The sequence below is a fragment of the Lissotriton helveticus genome, chromosome 3_2 (assembly GCF_964261635.1).
Source record: "Lissotriton helveticus chromosome 3_2, aLisHel1.1, whole genome shotgun sequence".
In the NCBI taxonomy this organism is placed as follows: Eukaryota; Metazoa; Chordata; class Amphibia; order Caudata; family Salamandridae; genus Lissotriton; species Lissotriton helveticus.
This window is the reverse complement of record NC_136062.1, coordinates 244,224,833-244,239,895: the sequence shown is the minus strand read 5'-3', so window position 1 is coordinate 244,239,895 and position 15,063 is coordinate 244,224,833. Positions and strand designations below refer to the sequence as shown.

The 15,063-nt window shown below is 43.4% G+C and overlaps 1 protein-coding gene and 1 long non-coding RNA gene across 3 annotated transcripts in view; one reads left to right on the top strand and one right to left on the bottom strand.

Annotated features, from left to right (window-relative positions):
* COX5A (cytochrome c oxidase subunit 5A) overlaps positions 1–7,959 on the bottom strand; it is a 43,288-nt gene extending 35,329 nt beyond the window's left edge. Inside the window, exons 1-2 of the mRNA XM_078685119.1 lie at positions 7,705–7,959; positions 954–1,061 (exon numbers count right to left, since the gene is read on the bottom strand). Of these exons, the coding sequence (XP_078541245.1) occupies positions 954–1,061; positions 7,705–7,801 (205 nt within the window). The 5' untranslated portion in view covers positions 7,802–7,959. The remainder of the gene's footprint in view (positions 1–953; positions 1,062–7,704) is intronic.
* A 90-nt stretch (positions 7,960–8,049) lies between these two features.
* The window catches only part of LOC144826607 (uncharacterized), a 174,139-nt gene continuing 167,125 nt past the window's right edge, over positions 8,050–15,063 (top strand). For both annotated transcript variants that reach the window (XR_013609864.1, XR_013609865.1), the window contains exon 1: positions 8,050–8,089. This is a non-coding gene — a long non-coding RNA (uncharacterized LOC144826607). The remainder of the gene's footprint in view (positions 8,090–15,063) is intronic.

The window sequence follows — 15,063 nt, the reverse complement described above, 5'->3', positions numbered from 1 at the left end:
AATACCAGGGCTGCTACAGCGGTTTACAATAAATTGTGTTGTGGAAAAAAAACCTGAGTGTTTGCAAGTTCACTTTCCCTCCAACCACTCAAACCACCCCCATTCCCCCCCAACTCTGGAAGAAGGTTTACGTCTGCCATTGTCAAGAGTAAATTTCCAATGTTTCTAAGTATGGGAAAATATTTGAGAAGAGTTGTTGAAAACCCTTAAAATGTACAAGTTAGTAGGTTTGCACCGACTCAAAAGGGCATTCTAACCCTGGAACTATTGGTTACCACTACATTCAGCCTCAGTATGTGTATCTGCTGAAACACAGCAACATAAGAAGACTGCAAGTATTCAAACACTACTATTCTATGAGCCCTTGCATAATAAGAGAGAGAGGCTATATCAGAGCTCTTATATGATGAGATTGTTGCCATGTGGTGCAGCGACAAATTATAGCAGCAAAGGGGCAGGTGGATTTTATTACAGGACAAGTAGGTTTATGAAGCAACCTGCCCCATGGACAAGAAAATATTTTATTAAATTCCATACACCGGTTTAACTAATGGTGGAATAGCAAAAAGATATTGCGTGTGACGCTGCTATAATGATATGAAGATGTCTTAAGGTTTTTCAGACCAAGTATGCCCAGACACATTCCCGAATATAGAATCCTATTTATAGTTCTTTCCTTTGGAGAATATGGTGTAGCATGAATATGCACAGTAGCCTTAAAAAAGACATGGGAACTTTGAACATTACGAACATTGTCCTTAAAAACTGACAGTGGGATTTCTCAGTTTTATGACCATCTATGATATGCCCAGTGTACATCGAACAGCCATCCATCTTATTTTTTACAGATGCATGACAAGCTCCAACATGGACAGTACAAGTTTTACACCATGCACCCTCCACCACATTCAGAATTAGGACTTGGACAGTTCTACTGTGCCTCACACCATTACCTTTTCGTAGCTCCCAAGCATCGATGTCCGGTTTGTTGAAGTACGTAACCCACCGAGCATCAAACTCTTCATCCGATTCATGCTTTGCATGGGAATAACAGCGAGCAGCTGTGAAACAAAAAAGAAAAATCAGCTAGGTTTGGATTTCATTTGTAATTATCCAAATTGCAACATTTTTAAAAGGAGACTCGATTCTCTCTACACCCCGTGATTAGCAAACTTGACCAATTATAGATGACAGAAGACTTAGTTTGCCAACGAAAAAAGGACATTCAATATCACGCGCATCATTTATTGCAGTTCTACAAATGAATACACCAACACTAGAGCAACATAACTTGTTCCCAGTTAGTCTATAATATCTGCATATCTGTAGGGTTCCTTTGTGATACTCCACTATGGAAAGCTGATGTTATCCAAGAAAAATGACTGTGGGTGGAGTGGGGTATTGTGAGAGGAAATGTTGCCCCAAAAAATTGGAACAATATGATCTAAGAATTTCTGGTATACAAAAGAAAAGCTGACATAACTACGGGTCTAGCTCGCTGCCCTTTCACATTTACAATTCTTGAAAATGTGTGCACACACATGTAACATGTTTCAATTGGATTTCTGCTGCCCTATATCCTTGTCATACAAAAGGGAAGGATGGACGGAGCGTTTGAGCAAATCAAACACTCACCCCCAGTCAACTGATCTGGGTTTAATCCATCACCATTCTTTAGCCCACTCAGCCACCCCATTTCAGACATGGCTATATGCAAATCAGTCTGACCCTGTGCCTCATGGGAATAGTCCAGCCCGAACTGCCAAGCCATGTCTTCCATGGACCGGAAATAAGCATCCTGGGACCGGTTTCGGATTCATAATCCTCATCAGCCAGGCTATCTTGAATCCAGTGGTAAGTGAGCAAGGGACTCACGTCTGAGCATACCCTGCCACACTTAGGGCGAACAAAGCGATACAAAAGGGGATGATGGATGGAGCGTTTGAGCAAATCAAACACTCACCCCCCAGTCAACTGATCTGGGTTTAATCCATCACCATTCTTTAGCCCACTCAGCCACCCCATATACCAACAGTATAGAAAGATAACGGATGCTTATTGTTACTCTACTCAATAGTGCTCATCTCTGGACCCCAGAAGGATAAAAGACAAGTGGACCGACTAGAATTCAAACATGTGGCTAAAGGATCAAAAACAGATCATTGTAAATTATTTAGTTCATTAAGCCACAAGATATGTGGGCTGTGATGGCTTCAAGCAAGAGTTGGACAGTGACTGCATCACTGCCCGAATCCTCTTGAACCGACGACAGTCTTTGGCAGTGTCAACTATGCGAAGCTGGTTTGCATGCTATGCCATAGTGTCTCAGAAGCCTGGAATACGATGAAATCTGAGTGAGTTTAGAAATCCCTTCCCACTACAAACCTCTTTCTGTTTAAGTGCCTAGGCAAGTCTTACAGCCCAACTGTTCTATATATGTGTGGTTCCTTTTGCCACCATCACCACAATGTACACCTTGCCATTCAACACACACGACGATGGAACTCATCATACTATTGATAATGATGCTGACATTCCAATACTGAATGATCTTGGTTGCAAATTTGGTGGCAGCCAAAGCACTGAAAAGTAAATACGACAAAATTGAGCCCTGCATCCATCCATCTGGAAAACTGTGGTTTTTGCCATTTTCACCCCGAGTGGGCTGGGTATGCTCAGACGTGAGTCCCAGGCTCTCCACATCACTGGAGTCAAGCTATCCAGGCTGAAGAAGGCTGATAGCCAGAAACCGGTCCTTGGATGCTTGATTCCGGTCTAGGAAAGACATGGCTTGGTAGTTCGGGCTGGACTGTTCCCATGAGGCACAGGGGCAAGGCTGATTTGCATATAGCCATTGTCTGACCTAGGGTGGTGTGGAGAGCAAAAAAACGATGGATTTAGGCCCAGATCTTTGTACTGGGGTGAATGTAAGACATTGTTCTGCATTCTGTCCATCAACTGTGTTTTTTGCTGTATCCTTGTCAAGCAGGCTTTAGACCATCCAACATTTGTAGAGTTCAACCCAGAGGGTCTACCAACAGTATAGAAAGATAACGGATGCTTATTGTTACTCTACTCAATAGTGCTCATCTCTGGACCTCAGAAGGATAAAAGACAAGCGGACCGACTAGAATTCAAACATGTGGCTAAAGGATCAAAAACAGATCATTGTAAATTATTTAGTTCATTAAGCCACAAGATATGCGGGCTGTGATGGCTTCAAGCAAGCGTTGGACAGTGACTGCATCACTGCCCGAATCCTCTTGAACCGACGACAGTCTTTGGCAGTGTCAACTATGCAAAGCTGGTTTTCATGCTATGCCGTAGTGTCTCAGAAGCCTGGAATACGATGAAATGTACACCTTGCCATTCAACACACACGACGATGGAACTCATCATACCATTGATAATGATGCTGACATTCCAATACTGAATGATCTTGGTTGCAAATTTGGTGGCTGCCAAAGCACTGAAAAGTAAATACGACAAAATTGAGCCCTGCATCCATCCATCTGGAAATCTACTTTGGGCAAAATCCACTGGTCCAAGTAGCCAACCTATTTAGGTGTTACATTGGACTCTGGTCAACAACTGCTTCCATACCTGCATAATTACCACATTTCTATGCATCTGGCCAAGCTTCAATGGCTATTTTTGCCAGGAGAAATATGTTTAAGGTACTGTGCACGGTCCATACAGGTGTCAATTCACTGGAGATATTTATCTTCTTAAGCAATTTACCTGGTCTACTCCAGCAGGTCAACTTCATCCTTCTCACTTGCCCTGTGTCAAAGTCTTCACATTACGTTTGTCAGCCTAAGTGGATGTACCTTTCTTGCTGCGGAGAGCTATAACTTTTTTGTTTGGGAGTTATATCAAGTGACTATTGAAAAAACTAAAATATTTTGTGTGTGCTCATCAATGCCGAACTATGGCTGAGCGTAGAATCTAAAAACAATAGTTGATGGACAGAATTCAGAACAATGTCATACATTCACCCCAGTACAGAGATCTGGGCCTAAATCCATCGTTTTTTTGCTCACCATGCCATTCCAGTTTGAACCCAGCCATGTGCAAATCAGTCTTGACCCTACGCCCCATGGGAACAGTCCAGCCGGAACTGCCTAGCCAGGTCCTCCCCGGACTGAAAACAAGCACCCAAGGACCAGTTTCAAGCTTTCAGCCCCCATCAGCCTGGATAGCTTGATTCCAGTGGCATGGAGAGCACGGAACTCACATCTGAGCATACCCGTCCCACTCGGGGTGACAATTGCAAAAACAACAGGTGATGGACAGAATGCAGAACAATGTCATACATTCACCCCCGAACACAGATCTGGACCTAAATCAGTCGTTTTTTTGCTCACCATGTCATTCCAGTTTGAACCCAGCCATATGCAAATCAGTCTTTGGTACCGCTTTGAGCTTAGAATCTAGCACAAGGAAATCTTCAGGTAACCGAGAGCCCAACAAGCTAAGCACCGGGAACTCTTCAGGTGACCAAGTGCACTACAAGCCAAAACTACAGAATGAGGACATGTTCTTTGCTGATATTGGAGTATCACTAACAAGATGATGGGAATTGACGGACTATCAGATTGCTGGTACGAGGGCTGAATATTAGGGAAATAATGTGACATCTGCTTACTATGCAAGCAATTGCCTGCATGGTGATGGAGACCAAAGGGTTTTTAACAGGTTCTATTATGGACTAGGTGTTTAACATCCAGTTTCAAAATATAGTGTATTCACATACCACCACTTGTCTTCCTTACTTGCAATAACATCATTATTTCTTGTTGTGAGGAGTGTAGTATATTGGTGATTGGAAACATGTGATGTCACTACAAGAATAACTGAAGGACAAAGGGGCTTTAAAACCAACTATGTAAAAATACGACTTCAGCAATTTTTTTTAAAAAAATCTTAAAAAAACAGACCCTCCATGTGTTTGTAGCTGAGCAGCATAACTATGTGTTTTGTAGGCTCACAGCCAATTGAGTAACACATCTACTCTGCAATAACTGCATTAAATGGGTCTGGCACTCTTTTCTCATTAAAGAGAAAAATGATTCTTCCCATCACACCCCATTAAATTAAAAAAAAATTAGCAACTGGAAAAAATGTGGTATTCTACAGGATATTAGACCCGGCCAGAAAGCTTAAAAAAAATACTGGACTCGGGTATAAAAAAAATGAAAATCAACTTCAAAGCAGCATATGTACTTTATCTAATGTTAATAACAAAAGTTAGTACCTGCTCGGTTCCTGGAACTTATACCCAACTACTGTCTGGAAACGCAAATATAAATACAATATTTCTTACCGGCATAAAATACTCTGAAAAAATACTTGCAGAAATATTACAAATTCATTTTCAGTGGCTGTGCATACGGTAAAACACTAAATTTAAAAGACCGACAATGAAAGGTTTATGCCTAATTTAATGCAAGTAGCCAACCGCTACCACACTATTACTAACTTGTAGTTGCTGTTAATTGTTAGGCTTAGATAAAGATGCAGGGACTAAGTTCACGAATGTTTGTAAAATAGTACACTTCATCTAGAGCTGCAAACAGCCCACACTGGCACACCTCTTTTATATGGTAATAACATATCTGCATTTGTAGTACACAGCACAAAAACTGCAATGCTAGGTGCAGCGCTTTACAAAACACCATAGTAAGTAACATTTTCTTGCTCCAACAATGCTACACTTATGTGTTATTCGATGCAACACAAGGGTCATATCTACCACTATGTAAAAGAGAATCAGAGGCCTGGTCAAAAGTGAACTTCCCTGTTTGTCTTTGAAGTATTTGCTGTGCTATGTTCAATGTCACCTTCCTTATGAGTCAGCTGACTGCTCCCGGAGCCTCGGTCTTTCTGTTTCACAAGCAACACTTTCAAATACCACGACACGTCATAACATACTTGGCAACGTGATTAGATCAAGTAATATAGTTACCAATGGTTTTGGCCGATTACTAATCCCATCTACTCTTACTACTCTAACAAATGTTAGAGTGCAAAAACCAGGCTAGGCACATCCACAGGTTTCCCCCTCGAGTTATCTTAACCATTCCTAGGTTACATATATAAAAAACAAACAAACAAACCTCACAACTGTATACGGTTTATTAACACATGAATTAAGTATGCGGATACATTCTGAAATCGGCTCCGCAGTCCACCCATGAATGTACCTAGCTGCATCAAACTGTGGGCGCTTACAATAAATGTAAAAATGTTTTAACAATACTGCCCTCGGTACTTATAACATTGTAACCCAAAAGAGTACTCGGAGCACAATTTTAAAATGTTCTATCCACGTATCCCAACATTAGGAACAATATGGCATCTTGCTAGAGCCCATAACAACGCTAGACGCCTTCATAACACACAGGCCCTTTCTTTGATCCTAGACACCTATGACCTCAACTACACACTCCAACGTGTCAGAGTGCACTGACAGAAAACTCCAGTGAACCTAAAGTTATGGCATCCATGCCTCCTGGGCATACACGGCACATCTCAAAACACTCACGGTGCCTTCAACCTACTAAACACATCTAGTCCAGTGCACACTCCTCTCAGTGAGCACATTCTGTTAGCAGCTTGTAGTGAGCAACGAAAACCTCTCGTCCATCTTCCGTCCTCACAAAAACCGCCCGTGATATCTACCCCCTACGATCCACACTAGTGAAGCGCAGTAACACCATTCCCGGTGCTATGCGATCTCGCAGACCTACACCAAAGACGTGTACGTTATAGCAAGTTCCGGCTGAGCCACACTCGGGCAGCGAGTGTATACTAGTACCCCAGTAAAAACGGCTCAGTGACAAGCACCCAGACAGTCGCTCCTTCTTCGCTGACCCACTGAGCCGAGAACACCCACTGCCGTCTTCTACCGGCATAAAAAGTAGACCCCTGCAAAGACCAAACTCCGCCAATCCTTCTACAATTAGCACCACCACCACCTCTCTGACTACCACGCACCTTTGGTGATGCACCTGGGACAACGGCCTCGTGCACCCTTCCCGAATGAAGAGCACTGGCTAACCCACCACGTGCAGCGAACCCTTCAAACCCGCCTCGCAAACCTACCACCAAGAACAGATAGACAACTATCAACAACTCCTCCAATGACTACTCATACACAGGATCATCCAACTTCCCAGCGACGAGCAATACTCCGACAGCGACCCAACAGGCTAACATTAATGCCTGAAGTGAAAAACCAGTTATTCCACACTTGTCCAGAGCACCTTGCAATCCCTCAGCAGTCTACTAACACCCACCGATCTACCTCCCTGAATCCAAAGATTCCATCACGCTGCAGCTAGACATCAATCCCTCTCCAACAAGCAATGAGCATCAAGACGGGACTTTCAACTGCATGATACTACTGAAAGCCCCCACCCGCATTCACCGCACTAGCCCAAAACACCTTAAAGTCCCTAATGACATACACCACCTTCCAGTCACCCACAACCATTCTGCTGGCAGCCCATTGAACCCATCTAACCACATGAAGCCCATTAAGTAAAGTAGCACATGCGATACCGCCAACATCTAGGTCTCTCCAATCCTTTCCCATGTCCTCGTATCATACTTAGCGGGTATTCACGCTTCCATGGGGTAGGCCGCAGGTTGCCCTCCAATGCCTCTTATTTCAAGGACATATGAAGCACCGGCTCTCACCTGGGGTTAGACTAGGCTGAGCCAGCTGGCGACCCCGGAGCAGGCCACGTACTGCCCCGCTGAAAGCGCAGCGACGGACCAGCGAGGCTGCGAGCATGGCTGCGTGCGGACGGAAGGCAAATGGTGTCTGGCTTCGACTTCACGATACACAGGAACGCGCCTCAAAGATGTCCCACGCACGTTCCTGCTCAGTGGTTGCACCACACGCTAACCGGAAGCGCAGAGGTTCACGCCGGCTGCAATGACAAGAGACACAGAAAGGGCAGCACGTAGTGCTAGAGGGCGAATGGACGTCCTGCGTCCCGTGACGTAATCGCGCTACGAACGTTTCCGGACTCCAGTGCATAGAAGTGAAAGAAGGACTACAAAGGAGTACACTCAAGGGGTAGGAGGATTTTTTTTCCCAAAGATAGGCAAAGGGCTAGTATAGCAAGCAGGGGCGGATTGACAAGGCGGGCATGGGCCGAAGGGCCGGTGCCTCAGTGCCCTCTGTGGGCCGTTTTTTTCTCCCCTGTCCCAGCCCACAGAGAGTGGACTAGGAAAAGGGGAGAAAAAACGGCCCACAGAGTGCACGGAGACAGACAGAGAAAGTGAAAGCAGCCTCGCTGTGCGGCCGGACAACGATTGTCAGCTTTGTGGCCTCTCCTTCACCCCTGCCCTGCCAAGCAATCAAGCTGATGCTGGGCTGGGGAGGGGTGATTGTTTGCAAGAATCGGCCTCCCTGGGGGCCAGGTGTTTCTCAGGCCTTTGAGCCATTTTCACCTCGGCCCCCCGGGGGCCCATGCAGCCCAGAAACGGTGTTAGTCTTAACACCTCGCCCACAGCCCTTCACATTCAGGGCATAGTGGGCGAGGAAGAATGGGTCTTGCTGTGGGGGCCAGGTGATGTTTGGAATTTTTTTATTTTATTTATTTATGTGATTTTATATAGCGCGGACTTTACCCGAAGGTGTCAGAGCGCTTCACACTAGGAACAGCAATAATACATGAGGAGAAAAAATACAAGTGGACAAATTACAAAAGCAAACGTTAAGTTACATGAATCAAAAGTGACAATAGTGAGCAACCAAAATACATGAGGTAGCAATCGGTACATTACAGGAGGAAAAAGTGATATGTGTGCAGGTTACAAAAGCGTACAAAGTACAAGTAGAGGTATAATACTGCAATAAATGGCAGACACTCCAGCACAAGAACAAACGTTACGTAGGCAATGGTGGCACTTGTGCAAGTATCTAAAGCAAACAAAAGTGAGAGGTAGCATACAGTGTGATACCAGAGAAAAGTGACGTGTGCAAGTTACAAAAGGGTACCATACACAGGTACAAGGGTAATACTACAGTAAATGGTAAACACTCAAACTGCCAGAACACACTGGGAAGGCACTTCCCATGCTCCAGCTTCACCTCAGCCTCCCCCCTGGCTACCTGGCTACCTTGGATGACCCAGAAAGCTGTGTTTTGTGCTCCCCTGCCAGGACATTTTCCCGAGGCCTGGAGGGCTGATTAATTTACTAATTGCAGGGGCCTTACCTCTGTTCATGTGCTCCTGGGCTGAAGGTCTGTGGAGGGCTAAGTAGGTTAGTAATAGCAGGGGCTATGCTGCTTTTCAGGTGCTCCTGTGCTGGAGGGCTGGAATAATTTTGTGACAGAAAGGGGCCTTGCTATTTTTTTTAGTTGCTCAGCATGTAGGCCATTGTCACCTTGGCCCTGTGTCCTGTGCAAGAACAGTATCCTCCCACTTTCATTCCTTGTCTGTGCAAATGGTGTTTCATGAAAGGGCACGCCCCTTGAATGTGGGCCACGCCCCTTAAATATGGGCCACGCCTCTTGAATGTGGGCCACTTTTTTCGTCAGTGCTCGGGCCGAATTGTGATCCCAATCCGACCCTGATAGCAAGGTCACTATCTGCCCCTTTCGTATATTTAAACGAAAAACTATTGTGAAGGAAATGTTTCATTCTCTTAAGGGCACGGAGGCGAAAATGATAATGTACGTTCTTTACTTCAATCTCACTGCTTTTAATAATAATACGAACTACATTACCCAGCCATAGTGCATTTACATGCATGCCAACAGACCAGATTCGGGATACTTCTGATTTTTTAAACAAAAACATGTTTTTATTTAGCAGGCTCCCGCCTGAAATTGCTTCTCCTTCAGTAGAAGTTAATGGGGAAAGTACATTCTCCCAATGACTTAAAAAAAATTCCCTCTTCCAAAATGTTGGCATGTATGTATTTGTGCCAAAGCAACAGAATACATGGCACAAAAGAGCCACTAATCTGGCAAGTCCATTAAAAGCAGCTCCTCATAACAACTCTTCCTCTTTTTAGCATGAGTCTAAACCAGTAGTTCTGATTGGGTGTCAGCTAGGCTCGTTCATGATTGCTTTTCTGGTGGTTATTGTTTTTGCTCCAAAACTGAAAATGTCTCTGCACAAAAATATCCTAAAATCCAACTCATAAGACACACCTGTAGTATCGTGAGGGATACGTTCTAGTTGTTCAGCATGGTGTAACCCACACTGAACGCCCACCCACCACAGGTGTCATCAGTTAAATGACCCTGCTTATAAAAAGGTCTGACGTGTACACAAGAAGGTTGGGGTCCTAACAACTGGCCAGCCTGGACCTCAATACTTGAAGAAACAGAACAAAGTGGCTTGCCAGGAAACTTTTGAATCCTAATTGAAACCCACACAGCCCAAAAGTACTGCGTGGCCAGGCTATTTATTTAGCAAAATATTTAATTAGTTTTACATTCAAATTTCAAAATTCAAGAAAACATGTCATCCAAAGAGAAAACACTGTCGCAAAACAGCCAAGTCAAATACAAAAACAAACAATTGTGTGCACAATAGGTCCAGAAAATACAAACATGAATACTAAATCATCAAAGAATTACATGACACCAAAATGCAACTTAGAATACAATAAATACATATCAAATAGATTGAAATAAAAAAAAACATTCAACATATAAAAAACAAGCCAGTCCTATAAACTGAAACACCAGTGGACAGGCGGAATTAAGGGTGGAACACAACTGCCTGCCTGTCTCACAGAACCTGTGGCTAGGTATTCAGTCTGGTTGCACGCAAGGGCCCACACAGGTGGAATTAGTTTAATCCCTAGCTGCACCCCTCTCTTTTAGCACAGGCTGGGGGTCAACGCGTTTCGAACCAGGATAAATGACGGTTCTCCTCAGGACGGGAACTGGATACAATCTTCGCTGAAAAAAATTAAACAAAGGGGGTGGTGTCAAACCAGTAGTGTCACAAGTGAAGGGACCTCTCTGTCTAACCACAAGTGCATAAAGCAGAAAATTACCTGCACCACGAACAAGGGGGGTTGCAGGAATGGAAAGAAGCTGTAGGGCAATAATTCTGTGGAGGAAATGAATAAATGAAATAAATAAAATGAGTGGCAGAGGGGGCGATGGAAATAATACTTTCAGCTGAGGTTCCGTGAAAATCTTTACGGTGTTTTGGGCATTGCCGAATATGGACGAGTTTGGTATCTATGAACCGTAAATGGCGAGTTCGGTAAGTGTACGCGTTTTCGCTACACTACTTGACACGGTTCGCCTAAATTACGTGTTTCTTACCTGAACCCTCGGGTTCCATTTTAGATACGGCATCCATTTTGTTTCTTGCCCTCACGTAGTCAGCGAGCAGGCAACTGTTCGCCTCATGACCCTTTCTGTTCCCAGGCCATACGGAAGACGCATATTCCTTTCATGCGTCTTTATGACCGGAGGAATGACACTGCAGAGGCAAATGGCTCAGCTTGAGGGTAATCTTGCCGTGCCGGCCTATTGTTTCAGCCGTGCATGTGCTGGGATCAAGCTCTTTGATCCTATGATCATGTTTCCAATATTACCCCCACACTCTTTTCTCTAGGTGTGCCTGACTTCCTAGCAGCTGTTCTTGTCTCTTTTCTCTTGCTCATTTACAACTCAAGTGGAATGTGCCTAACGATGGGAAGATGTGCTTTTACAGTTGGGAACCGGTAATGTTACTGTGATTATGTTCCGGGGTTCTGAAAGCATGAAAGCAACCCTTTCTTGAAGTTTATTGGGGGAACTGGGTTGTAACCTTTTGTTCACATGTTGTGCAATGGCAAAATCTTGTATAAAAGAGAGCGACTCACATATGCAATTGGAAGCAGACTCGTAGAACCTACACGCTGTTGTACTTCTAGTGACTTTTGCCTCCCTGCAGTAATAAACTCTGATCTTTGACGCCGAAGGAAGTCTCCCGTGTCTCTGTCACTTGTGCGCCGAAACAGGTATCCCACGAAGGTTATAGGTGTTGTTCCCTGGCACCGCTGGGCCTTAAATAGCCCAGTCCTTCACAGCACCCTCACCGAGTTCCTATGTTTAAGGTTACAAAGTGAATACCTGGATCACGTTGTGAAGGTGTCCAACGGCAAAGCGCCCGCAACGCGGTGCGCCGTGGGGAGATGACAAGGTTCACATTCTTTGTACAACTGGGAAGAGAAAGTGGTAAAAGCCCACATGAGTCAGCGAACTGCAGTGATTAAATAGAGTGTACACCCAACGGGCCATGTGCGGAGTTTCTCCTACCTGCACGCTGTACATTGGAGGAAATGGCTGGAGGGAAAGTGAATCACGGAGCCTTGCACAGGTTTAGTTTGTGGCGGGAGGGTTTCTGCCGCACGAAGCCGCTGTGGGAGACAAGGAAGGAGCGGATCACATTGCCTGGTACAGCGTGTGGTACATCTGCTGCATAAGGCAACCTGTCGTAATTTAGCAGCGATTAGATTAAGCATTAGCAGAAGACATCCTGTATTTAGAGACTATCTTGTCTTTCTATGGAATCCATTTTGTATTTGGCAGCCATTTTAGATGGCCATGTGCTCACCATGTACTCAGTCCTATCTTGCTGTTCTCTGCTCGGTATATTTAGCCTCTTCCTCCTACTTTGCACATGCTCAGTTGTGCTTGCAGCTGCTAATATTCTGTAACTGTCAGGATGTGCTTGCTAGCATTGGCAAAACTGTTAGCTCCTCCTACTTGTCGACTGTCTATTTTCTGTATGACCATCTATGTGTGTAACTCTTCTTATGTGCACTTGTACTGCCCTTTTTTAGCCCCTGTGAGGCTATATAAGAGATACTGTGGCCTTCAGTCCTCAGACCATCTCATACAGAGTGCTGCGGCTTCTGTGTGACATGGCCTCACTTGTTGTAATTTAATAAATATGTTTCTCTTGATTACAGATTCTGTGCCAACTTTTTCATGCTGCTTTAAAGGATCAGGTGTTAGTGCAAACCCCTGAGATGGGATTTTTGATTTCCCTCATTTGGCGCGCCAACTTGGGGCTCATCAGAGCGGTGACTATCTGCAGGAGCGATTTTTGGTCAGGAGACAGACATTTACTGAGGAAGACAAGGCAGGATTCTACTAAAGGAGGTACCAATTCTGGGGGTTCTTAGTCTCTGTAGCCCAGTCTATTTCTGATCTTACTGATTTTTGATCCTCCACATGATGGCACCCCTGACTGAGAACATTTCTGGCGTGAATATTTTAAAAGAAAAGACTGTTAGGTCATTCAAAACTTGGCAGATAGAACCTGGACGCTCGTGCTTGGTAAGAACCATTGTATGGTAATTACTGTGAGCTTATGGTAGCCAGTGACTCGCAAGGCAGTTTTAGGATACGCTTGCTGTGGCTTATGGATATGGATATGGATATGTATGGATGATCGATCATATTTATGATATGGATTATGTGATATATGCGTTGCAACACATGTAGGCAGGTAATGTGGAGATGTTTCTCCATTTATGGTTATGAGCGGCGCAATGATTAAGTGCCATTTTAGATTATGATAATGCATATTTTGCATTATGTTTGTTTGCATGCCTGTTCCAAACTCACATGTAAAATGTGTAGTTTTATGAGAGGTACCATAGTGAGATATGAATTGAATTAGCCGGCTTCCCCTAGAGGGAAAACTTAAAATAGGTTTTAGGTCTGAAAACATATTTCTTCCTTGGTGACATTTTTCCCCAGGGAATTTAAATATGCCCATAATACACATGAGGATCCTTTGTTCTGTGCAATTTTATGTATGAAGATATGCAGAGCGGTTTTTGGTGTTCTGCCAGCCTGAATTAGTGAATTGAGAGTATTTCTACTTCAGTTTTTAGAATACTGTTGAGAATAGGGTTTCTCCTTGTAAATATGACTTACAACTGGAATTTACATAGGTGGTTTGGATGCAGTCTGCGGGCTGTGTTTTGTTTCTGGCTTTAGTGTTGACCCATGGTTTAAAAGGTGTGTTTAAATGTCTAGCTGGTTTGTGGGTTTTTTCCATTCATGTAACTTTTGCTTGTACATTGCGTCGTCGCTATTTACGAAACATGGCTAAAGCGCGCTGTATTGTGTGTCTTTTGTGTTTTACCCCTTTCTGTTTATGTCTGTACTGAGCTCAAATGCATTTTTGTGGTTATTGTTGATGTTTTCAGTCTGTTAAACATAATGTTAGATTAATTAATATTAGGGAAAAATTCGATAGAAATTCAGGAATGACCTATGTGATGTGCTAAACATAACTATATGTTTCTCCTTAAAGTTATAGGGTAAGGAATAGCGCACATGTACAATTGTTAAATGTTTAAGGGATAAACTTAAAATTCTTATTCACTAGGAATATTAAAGGCCTACAGCAGAAAAATGAAATGGTGTGTTTTTGTAGACGACACTCTCATAACATGTTTACTCCTATACATCGCATTAGATGTTAACGGACAAAACAGTTTAGCTGGAGTGAATTTTTCTGAACTCGAAATGTGTATTCTTGCACACGCATTTCAAAGCTTGGAATGTCTGTTTTTAGTAAGGCTGCCACCAGGAAATTCAACACTGGGTAGGGCCTGCCGTCAAGGACACAGCTGTTGTTTTCGCAGGCCATGTTTATTTAGCCAGGATTTCTTCCTTAGTTAAACGTGCAACTTTGCATTTCAGAGTGTTATTTTGAAAGCAAGGTTTACAAAAATAAGGTTAATTATTTGTATCACAGACAGACATTTTAAGTGCGATTTCCCTTCTCTTTTAGCATTTATGACTCTGTTGCTAAAATCATTGTCCTTTTCAAACAAAAGTGGCGCGAAGTTGACGTGTATTTAAAATTGAGATTATATGCTTAGGCGAATGACTGCTCTAAAAAGATAAGCAAGGGGCAGATTCATAATAGGGATGCAGCTTGGTTTTAAGATATAGGATTATTACAAAAACGAAATATGGAGAGTAATTTTTTAATTATGACATAAAAAAAATTATTTTTGAAAAAATAAGTGCTTTTTAAAATCGTTTTTTGATATTAATAAAGC